Source organism: Cuculus canorus, chromosome 17 (genome assembly GCF_017976375.1).
Source record: "Cuculus canorus isolate bCucCan1 chromosome 17, bCucCan1.pri, whole genome shotgun sequence".
NCBI classification, from domain to species: Eukaryota; Metazoa; Chordata; class Aves; order Cuculiformes; family Cuculidae; genus Cuculus; species Cuculus canorus.
The window spans coordinates 7,440,110-7,460,207 of NC_071417.1; the positions used below are offsets into that span (position 1 = coordinate 7,440,110).

The 20,098-nt window shown below is 43.6% G+C and overlaps 1 protein-coding gene across 1 annotated transcript in view; it reads right to left on the minus strand.

Annotated features, from left to right (window-relative positions):
* The window catches only part of ZNRF3 (zinc and ring finger 3), a 78,603-nt gene that overhangs the window by 22,045 nt on the left and 36,460 nt on the right, over positions 1-20,098 (minus strand). Inside the window, exon 2 of the mRNA XM_054082441.1 lies at positions 9,777-9,902. Within this exon, the coding sequence (XP_053938416.1) occupies positions 9,777-9,902 (126 nt within the window). The remainder of the gene's footprint in view (positions 1-9,776; positions 9,903-20,098) is intronic.

The window sequence follows — 20,098 nt, forward strand, 5'->3', positions numbered from 1 at the left end:
GCATGGCTTCACTCCAATTAATATGTTAGTTGTTATGCAACAGTGGAGAAACCAACATAAGAAGAAAACCTGCCTAATAAAGTCCCTGTTCAAGAGAAAAATCATGCCAACACTAGCCTTCATTCATTAAACTGTGCCAGAGTTAGCATTCCCTCACAATATACAGCTGTATTCAAGTACGAGGACAGGACACTCATCTAATGGTTGCACAGAGTCAACACATTACAGATGAGGAACCACACGTGGGGAACTCAAAGTCCATTGATCACTTCTAGCCCTGCCATTTACACCAACATAGTAATGCACTACACATTTATTAAGATAGTATCTTAATTCCTTATGTTGAAACCAGCTGTTGGTGGAGCCTGATGACTACTTACAAATTTGCTTCCTTTTTTAAGTTGAAATCCTAGATAAAACTGAAGGACTAAACGGAGAAAAAGATGCCTTGAGAGTATTGGCTGCCCGTGTAAACCCACAGATATATCCTGCTGTTTTAACATTGTGTTCTTACAAGTACTTGCACATTAAGAACTACGTATCTGTCTTCCTCAATTACTTGGATGATTAGTCCAACTCTAGGAATTCTCTTCTTGGGATTTAGTGCACAGTAAATAACAAAAAATTAATTATAACTATGGTATGTGGTACATGAGGGAGCTGATTCATTATCTGGGTCAAGAAAACTATAAATATGGGGAAGGGGATATTGGGCAATGCTTTAAGTAGCAACCAGCGCAGATGCCAGTGAACTGCCCTTAGCAAACCATCCCAAACCTTTTCCATCAAGTGCCAGCATGTACTGGTCCTCCAAAACAAATAAGACGAGAAGCAGAAGAGTAAGGATGAAGACAGTTCTGCAGATCCCAAAAGCAGAACACTGCTTTCAGTCAGAACTGAGGGCAACAGCAAAGCTCCCACAGGAATAATTGTGGCCTTTTCCTCTTCCCTTTCTTCTTCTTTTCCTTTTTTTATCTTATGCTTCCGGGGGCAGAAAACATGATAATTGAGTTGCTCTATCTCTGTGCAGGGATTGTCAAAGAGACTAGTCAAGAAAATTGGTTTATACATCCTTATTTAGCTGAGAAAAAAGCCAGCCTGACCGAACTTGTATTCCCTCTGTCAGTTCTTGAGTTTTTTCCAGTCAGTTTCTCTATGAACTAAAAATCATTGAACTCAAAGGCATATTTTCTGTTTAACTCAGCCCATCGGATTCAATATTCCAGGTCAGAACTCCCCACACTGTGCAGTCAGTGATCATTAACCTGCCAGAAGAGTAGGATTACGCAAGTGGTGTGAAGGGAAATCTTTTTTATAGCTAATGCTTTCATCAACTGTCTTTGGTCCTCTGAAACAAGTGGTCAGCCCCTCACACAGCCTATTGGTAACATAAGCCACACTCAGTAGCAAGTGACTTGCATGCTCTGTGACTCCAAGGAACGTGACTTTCAATGAAAAGGTCTAGAGTCTTGCTTTATTCCTTACGTTTAAGAGCACTGCTATACTGGCTGCTAAAATGTCAGTTCCAGTGGATATTACTATTCAGATGATTTTGAAAACGCATTTGGAACACTATCTGCTAAAGTGAGCGCGGTTGTGTGTTTCCTATTGACATTTGACTATCCACAGTATATTTAGTTAGCAGCAGCTGCTCTCGGGGAAAAGAAAATATGATGTTATCTCATTAGCAGAATAAACCCCACAGACTCATAACTGTACTTGCAAAAGCGTGGAGTATCAGCCACAGGCAAAGACTCCAGCGGAAGCCTGCTGCACTCTGCTCACCACCGAGAGCCTTCACAAACCCCACAGCACTGTCAGATGCACCTTCTCACTACACCTGGCACACCACAAATCCTCCTTTTCTCTCAGAGCCACAGGTGATACAGACACCACCTGAACACGACAGGCATTCCCTTCTCTTTCCCATGCCGCTATCAGGCTCAATCACCCAAACCACCTTGCCCCTTGCATCACCCGTGGAGCTGGAGAGCCGGGCCACAGGGCAGAGGAGGAAGGAGAAAAGGACATCATCTGCTCTGCAAACAACAGCGGTTACTGATTAACCAATTGATGCCTCCGCCCTGTTAATGTACAATTCCCCAGCAATTCCAGAAACCACGTGAAGCCAAGCCATAAGTAGGATGGCATTTCAAAGCTTTTCTGAGGCAACAAAAAAGGAACTTTTAGCTTTCTGCCTGAAAGCAAAGGCAGGATATATCACAAAAAGACAGTCAAATCCCTGAGTATCCCACCGGCATCAAACCCTTTCCTGACTGGAATACCCAAGTCAACTTCTCTGGTACTTTGGGATGTTTTATATACATGCCCTATCGATACTGCATTATATGGCATTATGACAGTTGCTTTATCAATTAGGAAGTATAGAAAGAGAAAATGCAAAGCGGTATTTTTTAATTTAGAAATATAAACTAAATATGATTATAATTTTAAAAATGGTACATCTCTGTAAAAAAAATTAAAAACTGGAAAATCCATGTACTTCAAGAAAAATCTCACCTTACGCAGTATAGAATCACAGTGACAATATGTACCAATGGGATGCAAAGCACTCAGTCCTAAGAGGTTCTCAGATAGTTAAAGTGAGGAAGGAAAAAAAGTCTCTCCTTCCTGCGGTTAGGGAGAAACCTTGTGATCAGCTCCGAGTGTAGACCAAGCAGAAACAACATGAAAAAGACATTTATTTAATCCTGAACACAGGGAAGCCTGCTGGTTGCAAATCTTTTGTGACACATCTTGGAGCTGTGGGACTCCATCCCCAAAATCCTGCCTTTGGCTATCCCACAACGGGCCAGATGCGGGAATGGAGAAAGGCGAGCACGGAGGGGAACAGGCAACACTGATGGACATCCCAGCACGCTCAGGAAGAAGCGGGTGGATGCATTCATGACCACTGATGCTGTGACACAATGATGCTGTGGTGATTTCTAAGTCTTTAAGCATTTTTCAGGGCAATAGAATTCCTACGTAGAGTTACCTCCAAAATAGAGCAGTCACAGGTGAGTGTATTTTGGAAATTATGAATTGAAGCATCATATACTATCAAATACCACTACAGCCAACCCAGATAATTCTCCCCCTCCACCACAAGAATCATCTTGTGTAGTAAGTTCAGTGGTAAAGAGATGTGAGGTGGGTCAGTATTGCAGTTATCTAGCAACGTTCCACAGGCCGGCTAATGCAAGATGACCTGGACTTTCTTTCAAGCAGTGATCCTTGGGTTTGGACTAGATTAGTTTCAAGGTCCCAGACTGTGGTGGGCCCTTGTTGTCAGTTTGTTGATTCTTACAAAAAAAAAAAAAAAGAAAAAAAAGAAAAAAAAAAAAGAAAAGAGAGAAGAGAAAGAAGGGGAAAAAGAATAAAAAAGGTGGAGGATTTTTGTTACAAAGGGAAACTGGAAACTTCTCTGCACACAAGCAGAGACATGGCTGTATTGCAGAGGCCTCAGGGTAAGGATTAAAGAAAAACAAAATAGAAACCCTTCCATCTCTAATTAGGGTCTTCATTTGCCAAAGAGCCATTCCACAGCGGGAGGAATTACATTCAGGCCGTTGCTTGGATAACGTCTCCCAGCAGGTTGGCTCCTCAGAGCAGGCTACTCTGAGCCAACAATTTCTGGTTACTTGGAGGCAAGCAGCCTGCATATTGTTTTAACTGGCCTGGCTTTTGCAGCCAGTTTTGCTGAAGAACAATCTTCTATTCAGAATGCAGAGATAAAAGCTTCACTTGGTTTGAATTTGTCCCCAGCTTCTTTCTCCCTTTCTTTTTTTAAACATGGGAATTATAGGTTCTGGAGTTTGCATTATTTCCCTTGTAGACATCACTGTTTTTCCCCTTCTAGCCACTTGATTCTTTGCCAGTGAAGGCTGCTGTCTGGAGTCCAGCCATTCATCAGACCCTACCTCATCATTAACACTGTGGTGCTGGCGGTCACAGCTCATTGCTGGCGACAGGAAATCCTAACTTGCAAGAGGTTAACCACAGCCCATAAACAGCCAGGCTGGTTCATTAGTCCCTCACAGTCAGCTGAAGGGACCCTCTGGGAGTTTCAACACTGTTCATGGACTCAAGAGTCTATACATTCTTTGCTCTTCATCAACGCCTTCCCTCCTCCACTTCTTCAAAGCTTGGAGCGAAGGTCCGTCTTTTTTCTATCCAAAGATGACCAAGTTCTTGGAGCATTCTGAAAAATTAAATGTCTGTGATGTCTTTTCTTGACTTACCAACTGAACATCAGTGGGCCAACAACCAAGACATGAATGCACTAGAATACATCCATGCTTTGGATATTTTTAATAGTTTAGGGGAGAGCTTCATATCCATATTGAGCAATTCTAAGGCAACAGCTATGCAAATGTTGATAATACATATATAATCTCTCTAGATAATTAATATCACAAATTACATCCACCTCTAATCTTCAAGAAATAACCTGCTGGAATTCCAAAAGTGGTCCCTACGCTGACCAAAAAGCGCGCTTCACATGCGTTTTGAGTTCACAGTATGATCACTTGCCTCATTTCTTGCTGATTCCTTGAACTTATAACAAACACTAAATCATCACATCATCCAAACAGGCACTCCTCAATAATATCCACCTGGTCATCAGGCAGACAAAATGTTTAGAGCACTAAAACAGCTTCTGGCAAATTATCTCACAGGAGCTGGATATGAAGCACAATTTGTGTTATATTTTCTCTTTCCTTCCTTTCAGTCCTAGGAAAATCATTGCAAAACATCCCACTTTATGCCTGCAATTTCTTACGACCCACTGTTTCCTACCACTACTGACTGTATCTGCCCATCCTTTACTCTGGACATCGCCGTTCTCTGATGCAGCTCTGGTTACAATCCCCAGTTCTCCAATTTCTTTCAAAGCCTTCTGTCTCTTAGTGCACCAAAATTAGGCGTGTCACTCATCTGTGAAGTCCTAAATAATTCCATTGCCTGCCTCCAGATCTGCTCCTTATTTTCTTCACTTTCTGATCCATTTCTCCGACTCTGCGTGCCAGCCTTCTTTTGTGCTCATTTCTAGACTCCTACATAGCTGCACTTACTTGCCCACTCACTCTCCTGCTTCCAACTCCATTTCTGTAGCTCTCCCAACACGCCTGCCATTGTGCATTTCTCCTGTTAGAGAAGCAGGTAGATTCTGCCTGTCAAATAAAAACATCTCTTCACGTGTGAGAGGCTCACAAGGTACACAGAATCATGAGGATCCAAACACTTAAGAGACATAAAACACGTACATATTAGTATTACTAGGATAGGGGGGACGTATCTTAAAAAGTTGTTCTGTAGCCTTTACTCAGCTTGGACTTCCACTAATTTCTCTGGGAGTTGTGGCTGAACAAAGGCTTCAGTAACACGTGTTGTGCAACTGCAGCTGCTTCTTCAGCTTAAGGGAGAAGCAGCTGTGCTCCACAGTTGGTTGGAACTGAGCAAAGACGGTGGTGGGGACTGCTAAGGACTCAACACTAAAAGTGGACGTTTATTTAAAGTAATCAATCCAACAACAGCAGATCTAAGGAGTGCCCAGAGGGCAAAACACAAGAGACAGCCTTTCTTCATGAATAGCTGTTGCTTTTCATAACTGCGCAGGGAACACAAAAAGGAAGTTGGTAAAATAATACAGTGACAGATCGCTGGCACCAGCTGCCAAGGGAAAGGGCACATCACCCCCGTGAATGAAAACCTGATAGATCTCCTCCTTCTGAACCGCATAACCTGACATAGCCCTTGTTTGTCCATTCCTTTGAGTACTCCCCTCTCTGGCTTTGATCCAGCTCTTTTCTTTCCTTTTATATCTTTCACCATATGAGCACAACACAAACCTTTCCTCCATCTCCAGAATTTAACTGGCTTGCTTGTCAGCTCTCTTATCCATGTTCAACTTTCCCCCTTCTCTCCTCAAAGGGATGGCTGAAATTAAGGTGGAAAGTAGTGATGGAATGAGAGGAATTAAAGAGGAAAGATATGAGAAAGGCACATTTGAAATTAAGATTTCAACTACAGTGATGAGACTGCTGCTTGTGCTGCATCCTCTAGGAAAACACCCTTATGTGTAATATTTCTTCCTTTTTCTTTTCCTGTTCAAATCCCTTTAATCTGTTAAAATAGGCTTGTTGTTACAGTGCAATGTGTTGGGGACAGGAGAAAAGGCAAGAAGATAAGAAGCAGAAGTAACACTAAGCTTTTGACAATATCATTTCACTTTATATGATTTATATTTTTTGTTCAAAAATACACATTTGCCCCTGTCAGGAAGACCATGAGGACTGACTATTGCTGTCTGCCATTATGAAAACCCAGCTTCTTCCCGGAAAAATATTTATTATCTCTTCTTCTGACCTCATCTACGCAGCTCTATTAGAACTCCAGAAATCGTGTCTGTACGCTGCAGAGGTCTGATCACACTGCCAGCATTAGGGAACAGGAAACAAGAATGTCCAAAGACCAAAAAAATATTTGCACAAGTAACAGTATCACTTCAAACATCATTTTTTAAAGATCAAACAATTTTCCAGGTGTCCTGGACATCATAAATGATAACGAGGTGGGGAACAGCAAGAAAATCAGAACAATATTGCAGCACTTTGGTTCTTCTTTGGTGCTTCAGGAAAATGATAATTATCTCTGTTTCTCAATATATTAATTAGAACAAATAAAGTAAGAAAAACACATGCATGGCAGGGATTACAATTATATATACTACTTCTTTTCACAGTTAACTCTAATTTTAGGCAACACTAAGATAATAGATCATGGAAATGAAAAAATCAAATGGAAAGTTAATGAAGGCTCTTAACATGAGGGATTCAGAAGTTCAGAGTCGTTAACACTAGCCAGGATGCTATTTACCCCCCTTCAAAACACATACTCTTTTTTCATTACAAAACAATAGGATTGATAAACAATGTAGTTTGTGTTTTGATCAGAGCTTTGGCCTGCTTGGCATGTGCAATGTAGATCTATCAACACGTCCACAGTCAAAAGAGTCTCATTCAAGAAACTTCTCTTCTGCTTTATAACAATCTTCCTCTTAATTGTCTACGTCTGAGAGTTCAAAACAAGCAATATTAAGTCTCTACTGCTGAACAGCTTCTCTCAGTCTGTGGTTTGATGTGCATTTGGGCCAGCACTGCCATCAGAAAGAGCAGTCCCTCCACCTTCCTTCTCTTACTTGTTCCTACGTCTGCTGGACACTATGCTGCCACATAAACCTTCACGGAATCACACAGTGAAACAGAACAACCAACTAACAAACAAATATAGAGGTACAAGTTGATTTTGTTTAATTTGCCTTTTTTTTTTTATTACCTTCAATAACTCTGAAAGAAAAGGAATAAAATTGACTACCCCCAGACCCTCTTGCTCCTCAGGTCTTAGAACAGATCCCTTTTTATTCAGGAACTAATCTACCAACATAGCCCCACGACCTCTCGTTTGACTATGAGGTAAGAATCTTTACGTTTAAGCTAAATTGTCAGATGAGGGGTCAGGAATCACAGTGAGACTGTTTAATGCCAACTCAGGTTATGCCAATATTGGCCCTAACCTAAGCAAAATAAACATAACGACGACAGAGCAAAACAAGAGATTCTTCTAGTTAGTATCTGTATAAGTGTTTCTGTAAATGAACTCTTAGAAGGGGAAAAGAAGTGAATGGCTACTGGAAAAGCTGTTAGGAATTTCCTTATCTTACAGATTCCTTTGATCTGAAGAAAACAGGAAGCTGTAGTAGCAGGGACATCCTCTCTTTGTTAAGTTCTACTCAGATGCACATCCTCAAATACACACATCCTATTAACACAGGAGAGTCCCTTCAACAGTCCCTAGAAGGGAAACAAGAACAAAATCCTTCCCAATGGATTCCCAAGCCGGCAGAAAGGGGAAAACTGCTACTTTTAAGCAAACCTTCAGCGCTTTCTCACTATCTATCCTGTACCAACAGCACTGCTGGGTTGTATTTCAACTGTCTTAACAGATGTTGTTTGCTTCAAGAGTGAGTGTGGCAGCAGAGGAGCAGAAGGGCTGCTGTCAGAATGTGCAGGAGACACGCAGGTGCTGCCACCGTAGCACCGTGGATGTGGGATGCAATAGGTATTGTAGGAACCCTGCTCTTCCCTTCCTCCAGAGCAGAGTCACGCTGCCGGAGCACATGCGCCAGCAGGCAAAGGAGAAGGAGTTGCATTGTGCTGTATGCAGAGAAGGCAGGAATTCCAGGAGGGGAAAGGTTCCCTTTGAAGCACATGGCACGAAGAGCTTCCCAGTGACCATGGCAACAGCTCAGTGGGTTCCCAGCCTGAGAACCAAGTCATTGCAGCCATGCCTCAAACACAAAAACAGTCTGAAAGAAGGGAAGAGAGGGGGGGGAGGTGGGGTCGGGGTGTGGGGGAGAGAAGCTGGAGCAGAATTAGCCTGGCAGAAACTGAGCGGCTCCCTGGTAGGCAAATCCAGCCAATAATGCTGGTCGGGTTCACGGGGTTTCCTTTTCATTTCCAAGGCTTTCTTCTTCCTCTGTCATTCCCCTTCTAGCCCTATTCAGGGGCTCATGAGATCAGTAAAACCCAGGCCTTTGCTTTGCCTGCACGCAGCATTGCCTCAAACAGGGCTGCACTGTGATCAAAGGCAACGCTAAATCGCAGCTGCCACACACACCTCTCTCCCAATCCGGGGCCAGTTTTCAGGGACACTCCAACAGGAGATACATTTTATAGAACCCTTTCATTTCCATTACACCATATAAACCTGTCTAGGACGATGAGCGACTACAAAATCTATACGGAAACAGACATTAAATTCTGTACAGCTACCAATTGCAGTTAGCACATGGATAAACAAGTGGAGTGAAATGCCTGAAAACACTGACCAAGGATTTTACTAAAAACAAAACAAAACAAACCCTCAAAAACAAAATTAAAAAACCACCCCAAACCAGAACAAGCCAAATCAAAAAAGACCACAACAACTAAACCAAACAATAAGAATAAAACCATACATCTTTGTATCAGATTTGTGTGCCGTGGAATTTAGCTCTACAAACAGCTTTTAAGTACTCTCTACATTCTCCTTCACGATATTCCAAACTTTCCACAATATCATCTGTATTATCTTTCTTTTCCTTTACTACAACACTAAAAAGAACATCATAATTCATTCCTCCATATATGCATGCATTCCACCATACAGACACAAGCAATAATCTTTTGTTTCTACTACATTACTCAACACAAATGTTCACCAGTTTTAGTGAAATGAGTTTAAATTGGCTCTCTTAAGGCAGGACTTACAAATTCTTTTGGTTTAAGTTAGTCTGAGCTTTTAAACACATGCCTTTATGATAGGCTTAGGCTGACCAGGTTATCCATTCCTTACATACCTAAGAAAGATGGACAAACTGCTTATGGTAAGAAGCTTCCTTTGATCAAGTTAGCATCACACCTGCAGTTCATCCTATTTCTACTCCAACACTGCTTCTGCTCAGCAGCCGGTTTTGCACAAGTCTTTCTTAGGTTCCTAGAGAGCTCAAAAAGGGAATGTGTGCACTCAGCTCCCCACCACTGTCTCTATCAACTGAGTTCTGACATTATCCTTCCCTGATGCATTTAGTGTGAAAACAGGCAAAATGAGAACATTTTGTGGAGTAAAAGGATTTTTCTCTTGTTTTTTTTTCTTGCTGATGTTTCTCAGAAAGAAGCCTGCCCTTCCAAGACATTGTTAGGCGTAGCCTGTACCCCAGCCTGCCCCCTTACCTTTCCTAAGACAGTGAGGCATGGCTTAGGCTCCAGTTCAGGCTGTTCCAGTTTCACCACTCCTACCCAGCCATATTCATACAGGTCTTCCTCGTCATTGCTATTACACAGTCCGAGCGGATGCATCTGAAAGAGAATCAGAGAGCAAACCTTTAGCCAAGCAGTAGAATTAAAAAACCATACAAATTGCTTTTGAGTACCTTTGTTTATAAGAAATACACTTTCATTTGTTAGGGTACACCAGAAAAACTGGAACACAAGGCCGCATACATAAAGAATTTGGTATATTTTTGATGCACTCCATGAGTACAAAATCTTGGAATGTTATCTGAGCAATTACTGCAGAATATGGGGAACATGATGGTGATCAGACACAACAGAGAGGTTTCTGCTTCCCCACCACTCATTATTTCTCAAGATGTCACCAATCCACTCCTATATCATCTCACAGGGATGAGCAGCTCACCCTTCAAAAGCTCCATTTCAAAGCCTGGGACAGGCACTGTCACTGAAAGGTGAACCCCTCCTGAAACTCAGCATTTGATGGGACAAACTGTTCAACACAGACATAAAAACAGGGGAGGGAATCAGGATAAGAGTACTCTCTCCAAAACTGGCAGGGCATATATTCCAGCATTATTAATCCCAACAGGAGTCCACAGGATCCCTTCAGTAACCACAAAGCTTTAATCTGTATTATATATCTCAGGAAACAGAGAATCATTCCCTTCATGCAATTCCCTTGACGTACGCTCTATCAATTCAGCTTTGAAACTATACCCTAAATCTAAGAAGTTTCTAGTTCAAACTCCTTGAAATGTGCTGGGGCACTTTCCACACGCCTGAAAGGGCAAAACTGAAACCACGACTCAGGTGCTTTTATCCAAGGTTACAAAATCTGTACACATTGCTGCAGGTTTAAAATAACTTCAAAAAGAGCCGCACCAATTCTCAGTGGGTTAGTATTACAGAGAGACAAACCGTAAGCCAACAGGGAAGGAACATTTTACTCTGTAACTCTATCACCTCAAAGAAGTCCTGATGATTAAAAGAAAACTTCCACCCTTTTGTCCTTTTATTTCTGTCTGCCGGGATAAAGCGTTATAGCGTTACAAACCGCTGTACAAACAGCTCAGGATCTTTCTATGCACCGTCACGAGATGAAAAGGCTTGGTCTTTTTTTTTTTCCCAACCATAAGAAAAATACCGTCTCTACCCACTTCAGTCCAGAAAATGTCTTGGAAGAAGGCCAAGAGGAACAGAAAATTCTTTCCGCTGCCGCTTTCCTCCAGAACACTGTTATTCCGTAACAGCTTCCAAGAGTGAATAGCCCTTTAGATCACAGTCACCAAGCACATTCTGCAGCTATGTCCCTGGAAATAAGAGCTTCTTCTCTTTCCTGTACAAAGCCTGTGCCTCCATACCTTTAATAAGAAATGGGTGAATTTGTCTCCTTCTCCATGACAATGCTGGCCGACATCCTGTCTCCAAGCACTACCCCAAACACCTGAGAATACAGCCTTCATGTTTAGAGAAAAAAAAAAAAAGCTGCAAATTACACACAATTCTAAAGACAGTTAATTATTTGTGGTGTAGAATATTAGGGTTTGACTAGGTTAGCTTTGGATGCCTCATCCCTGGAGGTGTTCAAGGCCAGGTTGGATGGGGCTTGGAGCAACCAGATGCACTGAGAGGTCTCCCTGCCCATGGCAGGGGTTGGAATTGGATGGGCTTTGAGGTCCCTTCCAATCCAACCCATAATACAATTCTGTAAGTTTGTGAATGGCTGCAAAAATATGGAGCAATCAGGAACACTGGAAGGTACCAACCAGCCTATGGCTTCTGTAAATCTCATTCCAGGTTCATATCACACATCAATAGCAGAGTTTTTGCTGAAATGGAGACTGACGTATCATTTGATTCCTGCCTCCAGCAGACTATAAGCCAGCAGAAGCTGCCGAGGCTGAAATTACTGGATCATTTTGACTCTGGCTTCAACCCAAATGGAATAATGAAACCCCTAAAAAGGCACTCATCTCCTTCTGACAAACCGCTAACCACATTCATTGTTCTTGTGGTTCTCCATGATAGAATTGCAGGACTCTGTCTCTTGTTGTATGAACAGATTGATATACAGCTTCCAAGATGATAAAGCATGGTCACTCCTGTTGTGTAGCTTTGCAGAGCTCCTACTGGATGGGCTTCAAGGTCTCTTCCAACCCAAACCCTTCTATAATTCTATGAACTGTGTTTCCAAGGACGTTTCTGAACCCTATCCTGATGCAAGAACCTAAAAAAGGAATCCCCGGCAAGTTTGTCAATATAAGGAAAAACAATAAGACGGGAACTCCTCTCCTCAGTACAGGACTCGTGCCGTTCACCAGTTGTATTCACCCCGAGGGAAAGAAATTCTCAAATCCTTGTCTAAATACACGAACTGAGCCCACTGAGCAGACCCTTCTACTATAGCAAGGCTGCACTATGAACTAGTCACTAGAACAGAGCAATGCGCTGGCTGGCAAACAAAACCAAGCCAATGTCACAGGCGAATTCTCCTCCAGCGTGGCCGTGCTGGCTGCTACCAGTGCTGTGGAAGGACAAACATGACCACAGCCAGTGGATTCCATTTTGTAGCCCAACAAGCCAGGCACAGAACGTCTATCTCACATTTCCCACCGGAGCACAGAAGACTGAAGACGGGAGAAGACCTAAATATATTAAACCACCATGCAATGGCAAAATGATCTCGCACATGAGAAACCTCAAACCCAAATGCAAACCCCAGTGTAAGCAGTAAGCAAAACGAACAGTGCCGCAGGCTCTGTGCTGGCACATGCAGAGAACTTACGAGGTACATCTGCAGGCTACAAACTCCCCAGGATTTTGTTGCATCACACTGGAATCTCACCAGCGTAATTAGCAAAACAAATTATCCTATGCCAAGAGTACTCTCTCAAAGTCCCTATGTTTCAGGAAGGGACAATTGACAAAAACATTGCACCGTTCAATTAAAAACATGTGCATTGCAAAGCTGAACTGTTCCTAGACTGTTTGTTCCAGTGAATCTGAAGATCTACGGGATCCACACAAGTACTCAGCTACAGGATAAGTCAGAGACATGAGTCATCAGTTCAGGACATAGAGGGAACTCATCTTCAAGTAACCAACAAAACAGCGTATGAAGACAATGACAGATTGTAATATCTGCCAGTTTACTAATCTTGTCATGACCAGAACTTGGGAGCATTACCTCTATGTCCACCCTCCAGCACTTCTCCCTCTGGACTCCTCGTGGATCTCCACAACAGCATCCTTCTCATCTCTTCACATTGTATAGATTTCAGGTTTTTAATGCACCATTTCAAGTTTTTAATCTCCACTCAAACCAGCTTCTCCATCAACCTCATTCTGATCTCGTGGATAAATCACCACTGGCAATGTGATCACTTTCCTCAAAACTGTCCACACCCTGCCCCCCAGAAGACATTCCACTGCTCCACCTGTGTGTTTCCGCAGGGAACGCACAGCTCTTCTTTATACATCACCTCATTAGTTCCCATCTTACCTATTGCAACTTTCTTCTCCCTGAACACCCCAAGCCCTCCAATAACTTTTCTGCACTGTTAGAATCACATTCATGGTACAGCACTCTGAGGAACCATTTCCACCCATGAATCTCTTCTTTGCATAAATTTCCCTCTGGCTTCACACCCCAGCCAATTGTATTTCATCCACACTTCATCCTGCGTCCACGACAGCCAGCGGGAGAGCCAGCTTCAGTGCTCCATTCCCAGGGCTGGGTTTTTTCCCAATTCACACTACATACAAATAGGGTTCTCCTATGGGGCAGAAACAATAACAAAACTAAGACAAAGAGTACATTCACACCATGTGAAGATCCCAAGCAAGCGTCAACCTTCAAGCCATTAAATCCACATGGTATATCATGCCAACAAATATTTATTGGCTTGGGTGTGGAAGCAGGACAGTCATGTCCACACACATCAAGGTGATCCTTTTCTAATGCTCTGGGGTCTGTGCTAGCTTGGATAAAACCAGACTGGCATTGCTGCATCTTACACAGTTCTAGCAGTTCACAGAGACACAGAGCAAGTCAACACCGCAAGCAGATTCATAGTATCACAGTATCATAGTATAGTTTGGGTTGGAAGGGACTTTAAAGATCATCTAGTTCCAATCCCCCTGCCATGGGCAAGAACATCCCACTAGATAAGGCTGCCCAAGGCCCCATCCAACCTGGCCTTGAACACCTCCAGGGATGGAACACCCACAACCTCCCCGGGCAACCTGTTCCAGTGTCTTACCACTCTCATGGTGAAGAAATTCTTCCTAATGTCCAGTCTAATTCCGCCCCTCTCCAGTTTATACCCGTTCCTCCTGGTCCTATCCCCACAAGCCTTTACAAATAGCTCCTCTCCAGCTTTCTTGTAGCCCCTTCAGGTACTGGAAGGTCGCTGTAAGATCTTCTCTGAACCTTCTCTTCTCCAGGCTGAACAGGCCCAACCCTCTCAGCCTGTCCTCATACGGAAGGTGCTTCAGCCCTCCGATCATCTTTGTAGCCCTCCTCTGGACCCGTTCCAACAGCTCCATGTCCTTCTTACATTACGATTCCCTAATTTCAGTTCTAACAAAAACAAAATAGCACAGCTCCAACAGATCTCAACTCTTCCCCTTTCCTGTCAACACATCAGCTCTAATAAATACAAGCCAGGTCTGGATAACAAGACTCGGAAGGTCTTAAAAAACTTCAATGTTGTGTGTCCTTGAGACTCAGCACTACCTTCCCAAACTTTTTTTGGTTGAATTCTTAATTATAAATTCAATTCTTTAAATCCCACAAGCCACAAAACATTGTTCTTTCTCCTCCACCCTTTGGCAAATAACAGTCAAAATCCTGTGCACGCCTCCGCTCAGCAGCTGAGCAGCTTCAGTACAGGACCTCTGCTCCCCTCCCGAAAGGCTTCCTGCGACACAGCAGTATGGAAACATCACCAGCCATAGACGAAGTTTAGAATGTGTGCTCAGTCACAGCAACACAAGATCAGTAACAAGTGAAATAAGAACCTCTTCTCTAAAGTGATCCATTTATTCTGCCCATTTGTTTCTAAGTTACATTTTAGTCTTCCTCTCAGTTGGGATGCTGATGTCTCCTTCTCTGCTTAATCTCCTAAAATGAAGGGTCTGGAGTGCATCATGGCTCAAGTGGAATAAGGGAACCCAACAACGCAGGCAAACAGTGAGGAGAGAGAAACCTTCATACACTTCTGCTCGGACTCGTGTAGTAAATATCCCTCTGTCAAATCAGCCTTACTGAACAGAAGAGGACCGAGTACACGTGTTCTTCAAAATGCAATAAAAATGAGTCACCAAACAGATTTCTAACAAACAACAACTTCTGCATTTGCAATTAAAATATCTGAAGAAATCAAAACAATTCTTTACCATAAGAACAATTAAACAGTGGAATGGGTTGACTCAAGAATGGTGGAACATCCCTCACTGGAAATATTCAAGATTAAGCCTGACGAGGCCATCAATAACAGGGATGCTAAGGATGCAGTTTTAACAGACAACTGGACCAGATGATCTCCAGAAATGCCTTTGAGTCCAGACTTCCCTACCATTCTTTGATTCTATGTTCCACCCTCCAAATCAAGGCAAAAATAATTTGCAAAAGCTACAGACTTGCCATGCTGCAACTTCAGCGAGGTACTGTCAGGTGCCTACATGGTGCAATAGACATAACCCATTAACAAGCACAGCTTGATAAATAAGCATGCCGCAAAATAAAATTGTATTTGTATTAAAGTTGGACTTGTTGGACTCCCACACTACACAGCACACAGAAGGAAAACTCCGCAGGGTAAGATTCCCAGTTCTCTGCAGAGCATCAATCCTCATTCACCACCAACGGGAAGCAGTAAATGAAGAATAACAAAAGGAACAGGAGTGAGAATGAGAACAAAAGTTTTAAATATTAAATTCAGCTTCAACAAAAACCAAATTGTAAAAAAATAAATGAAAAGAAAATCTCATTAAATTGGTGCTAGCCAGTTTCAGACCACATCCCGCACTGCAAACCTGCTGTCCAGTTCTGTACAGCTGTCTGCAGGGATCGCACGGGAAGGAGGGAAAACAAGAGGGTTGGTTCATGCCTACTATTGATACAGCTGTCATAAAGAGCTGGAACAACACACACTCAGATTTGGAAAGTTATCTGCTAAGCTTGCTTCCACAGGGCACATAAAAGAACTCTGGAATGGAAGTGATGGATTTCACATTTCCTTGGAAGATTTTGTTCTAGATTTTACTTTTTGTGGGAGTCAAAAATCTCTTCTTCACATCAACACCCCATCACTGCAGCGGGTGTAACACTGATAAGACAGCTTCTTTCTACACCCAGTGGAACAGCTCATCTCTGCTCCAGTTTTCCTTATCTATAGTCTTGGCTGCAGAAGGCGTGTGTTTTAAGATTGCCAGCAATTATTCATCAGCATCAAAAATGTTTCTGACAGCCCAAAGGCGAGGTCTAACCCTGAAGGAACCAGGCACATCACTAAGGGCAAATATACCCACACTCGGGAATACTGGTTTGCCAAAAACACAGACTTCATGAAGCTGCGTGAAAAAACAATTGTCTGAGCAAAGTTATGACAACGCAGTCACTTTGTCATTCTTCCTATTCCTACAGAACCAGACCTTTCAGAAGGAACCTTTTTTTCTGAACCAAGTTACCTCAAATTACTTTGGTTTACAGAACATTGTTGGTTTAGTTCTTGGCTCTAACCGGAATCTTGCAGTGCCCTCAGATGAGGAATCTGTGGGATATCATGCATGCAGTGATGCTTGAAGTCAGAAATTAAGTAAGAACTTGTAGCAAGTTACCAGTTACGTGCTCAAAAAATATGAGGAAACAAGTGGAGGATGTGAAGTGAGATGTGTTTTCATTACGTAGGTCAGAACAAAGCTATTGATTCATCCACTCATAACTGACAACTACCAAAGGAAAGAAAAACCCAAAACACAGAGAACTAGCTCATATTCAGTGAGAAATGTGGAAAATTCCTGTCCCAGCAATACTGAGAGCTTGGCTCATCACCTACACAGCCTAGGAACTGGACCAGTCCTGTGCAGCGAAGTCTGTGCTCTGCCCCAGCAGGAAGTGCAGAGCTGGTGGTTTGATAGCACGGAACAACTACCAATGCATTAACTCCATCGGCAAACGCCTAATTTGTCTGTTCTCTCTCAAGCCTAATTTTCCACCAGCATCAGAACACTAGAGGGGAAATGAAGGAGTGATGCAGAGGGGTTTCCTTCACGGCACAGTCAGTTATTTCAGAGTAAAGGCAAGACCACTGACTAAGGCGCTCCAGTGATAACGGTGACTGGACTCACCATGTGAAGTACTCCAATAGAGCTTAGATAATAAAGTAATCAATATGGGACCCAGAAAGCTGCAAAACAGTCAGGTTCGTGTTAGCAACAATAATTTCTTATATTTCCCCTAAAATGCTCCCTTCTTACTACAAGAGAAGCTTAAGGGCTACAAAAACCACCCTGCACTCATTCTCCGGGACAGACCTGAGTCATCCAAGCTGACGGAGATTTCCCACTGGTTGTCGGCACTGCTGTGAGTTTTGATCATCGACCTAATGCAGCTACTGACACCCCTGCATCACCACAAGATTGCATTTGTTCCTACTGCTGACAAACGCAGTGGAATTAAGAACTTCACTTTTCCATCTATGTTTACTCTTCTGTATCAGCAGAACCAGCTGTTGCCAAAAAAGTGATTTAAGGTTCTTGACTCCAAGATTCCAACCCAGCAGAAAGAAAAGGCTCAGGCTGTAGCTTCTCTGTTTTTTGGAAAAGCCATCAGTAGGATGTGCCATTACAAATCCAAGCCCACACATATGGAAAAAAACTCCTTTCAAGAACTAAAGAGTAGGGTTTTTTTAAAAAACAGGTAGGAGTTGCTATTAACATCAGAAAAAATTTCTTCACGGAAAGGGTTCTCGGGCACTGGCAGAGGCTGCCCAGGGAGGTGGTAGAGTCCCCATCCCTGGAGGTGTTTAGAAGATGGGTGGATGAGGTGCTCAGGGATGGTTTAATAGTGGACAGGAATAGCTGGACTTGATGATCTCAAAGGTCTTTGCCCACCAAGTGATTCTATGATTCTGTGATTGTCTTCGCAGCCTGGTGAGACACGAGGTTTTTACGCTGGTTGCAGAACACAGCAGCCTCTTTGGAAAGGTGAAAGCCAGCAGCATCTCCTCATCACCCTGTGCTTCTCTGGACCGCACAGTTTTGCTGCGCAGAAAGGAGCGTTCAGCCTCCGGCACAAGCACTAAACTCCATTAAAACAGCTCCTTCTTCCTTTCAGACTTTTTTCTTTCTGTTTTGAAGAACATCCTGCCAAAAACTGAATCACCACAAGATGTAAAATGACAGGACCCGCGCATCTCAGCAGGGCGCTTTTCTTGGCTATTGGCTTCGACCGTGCGGTTCGACCCAGCGGTTAGCATTGAGCCCGCAAGCGACTGCACCAAACTTTCACTACAGCAAGAGCACTAAGCATTCCTGAAATCCTCTCGCAGTCCACTTTAATCCAGGATGTATGCCAAAAGGAATGACGAGAAATCCAGTCTATGCTGCAATTAAATACAAAACCAGAGAGATGCAGTTGAACATATCCACCTTGCAGAAAAGGCCAGGGAAACTACGATGCAGACAGGCCAGTGCTTTACACAGCCCACCAGATCCATGAGAAGGAGCAGTAACCTCCAAAGAGCAGCCGGAGTAGGTTTTGTTAACCCGGAGACCTTGCTACTGATGTAGATGATGGGCACACATCACCTGCAACAAGGAGCATCACTCCCTGACTCCTTTGACACAGGGGTACCCAAGCTGTGACTCAGAGTATGTGAGATGCTTGTGAGCAATTCTCCTGCACCACGGCCCAGTTTCACATCCTGCAGGAAAGGAAGGAAATTGTCAGCTAAAAGACACACCTGACAGTAGCAGGATGCTCTCAGACAGCCACCTGCGAGGACTGCCCCAAGTCATAGAATCACAGAATCATGGAGTGGTTTGAGTCAAAAGGGACATCAAAGCCCATTCAGTCCCACTCCCTGCCATGGGCAGGGACATCTCCCACTGGATCAAGTTGCTCCAAGCCCCATCAACCTGCCGTGGAACCCCTCCAGGGATGGGGCAACCACTGCTCAGGGCAACCTGGGCCAGGGCCTCCCCACCCTCACAGGAAAACATTGCTTTTTAAGATCTCGCCTCAATCTCCCCTCTTTCAGCTGAATACCATTCCTCTGGTCTATCTCTGCACTCCCTGATCAAGAGCCCTGAAAGTGGCTGAAAGGTACTGGAAAGCTGTTCTGAGTTTTCCCTACAGTCTTCTCTTCTCCAGGCTGAACAACCCAAACTCAGCCTGTCCTCATACGGGAGGTGCTCCAGCCCCCGGACCACCTCCATGGCTCTTGCTCCAATAGATCTACGTCCTCCCTGCTCTGAGGACTCAAAACTGGATGCAGGGCTCCAGGTGAGGTCTCACAGAGCAGAGGGGCAGAATCTGCTTCCTCCTCGCTGGTCCCACTGCTTTCAATGCAGCCCAGGACACAGCTGGCTCTCTGGGCTGCAAGCACGCATTATCAGCTCAAGCCAAGCTGCCAAGCTTCTTGTCCACCAGCACACTGACGTCTTTCTCCTCAGGGCTGCTCCCAATCCATTCTCTGCCCAGCCTGTAATTGTGTTTGGGATTGCCCGGACCCCGGTGCAATCTGACCCAAGTCAGAGAGGCACTGCAGACGCCCACAACACACACGCAGTACCAGATGTGTACAGAGTGCTGAGTTCGGCACATCTGCACCAGATCCGCTGCACAGGCAGTGATCATGCACACTGCCTACGCTACGCAGCGGTGTGATCTGTTGCAGCAAAGCAGCTGGACACTCATTATTCCAAATATTCTGCAAGGGAAGCTCCCAGCCCATTCCAACAGAAAGCCAGCCTCTCCTTCCTTCCATTAGGGTCTCAAATGCAAAATTCCATTAAAAGATGCACATATTCGAGGTAATGTGAGGGCACATATTTTCTCTCCAGAACTTAAGTGCTTTGATTACACCGAATTCTCCTACCGCAGTATTGACAGAGCGGATGGGAACGAAGTCATATTTATAGTGGTGTTTTTTCCTCTTTAAATGAGTGGAAAGATGCTGGCAAAAGATACAGGCACAACGCCACTAAGGACAGGGGAAATTGGAAGGAAAATTAGGAGTAAAATGATACCT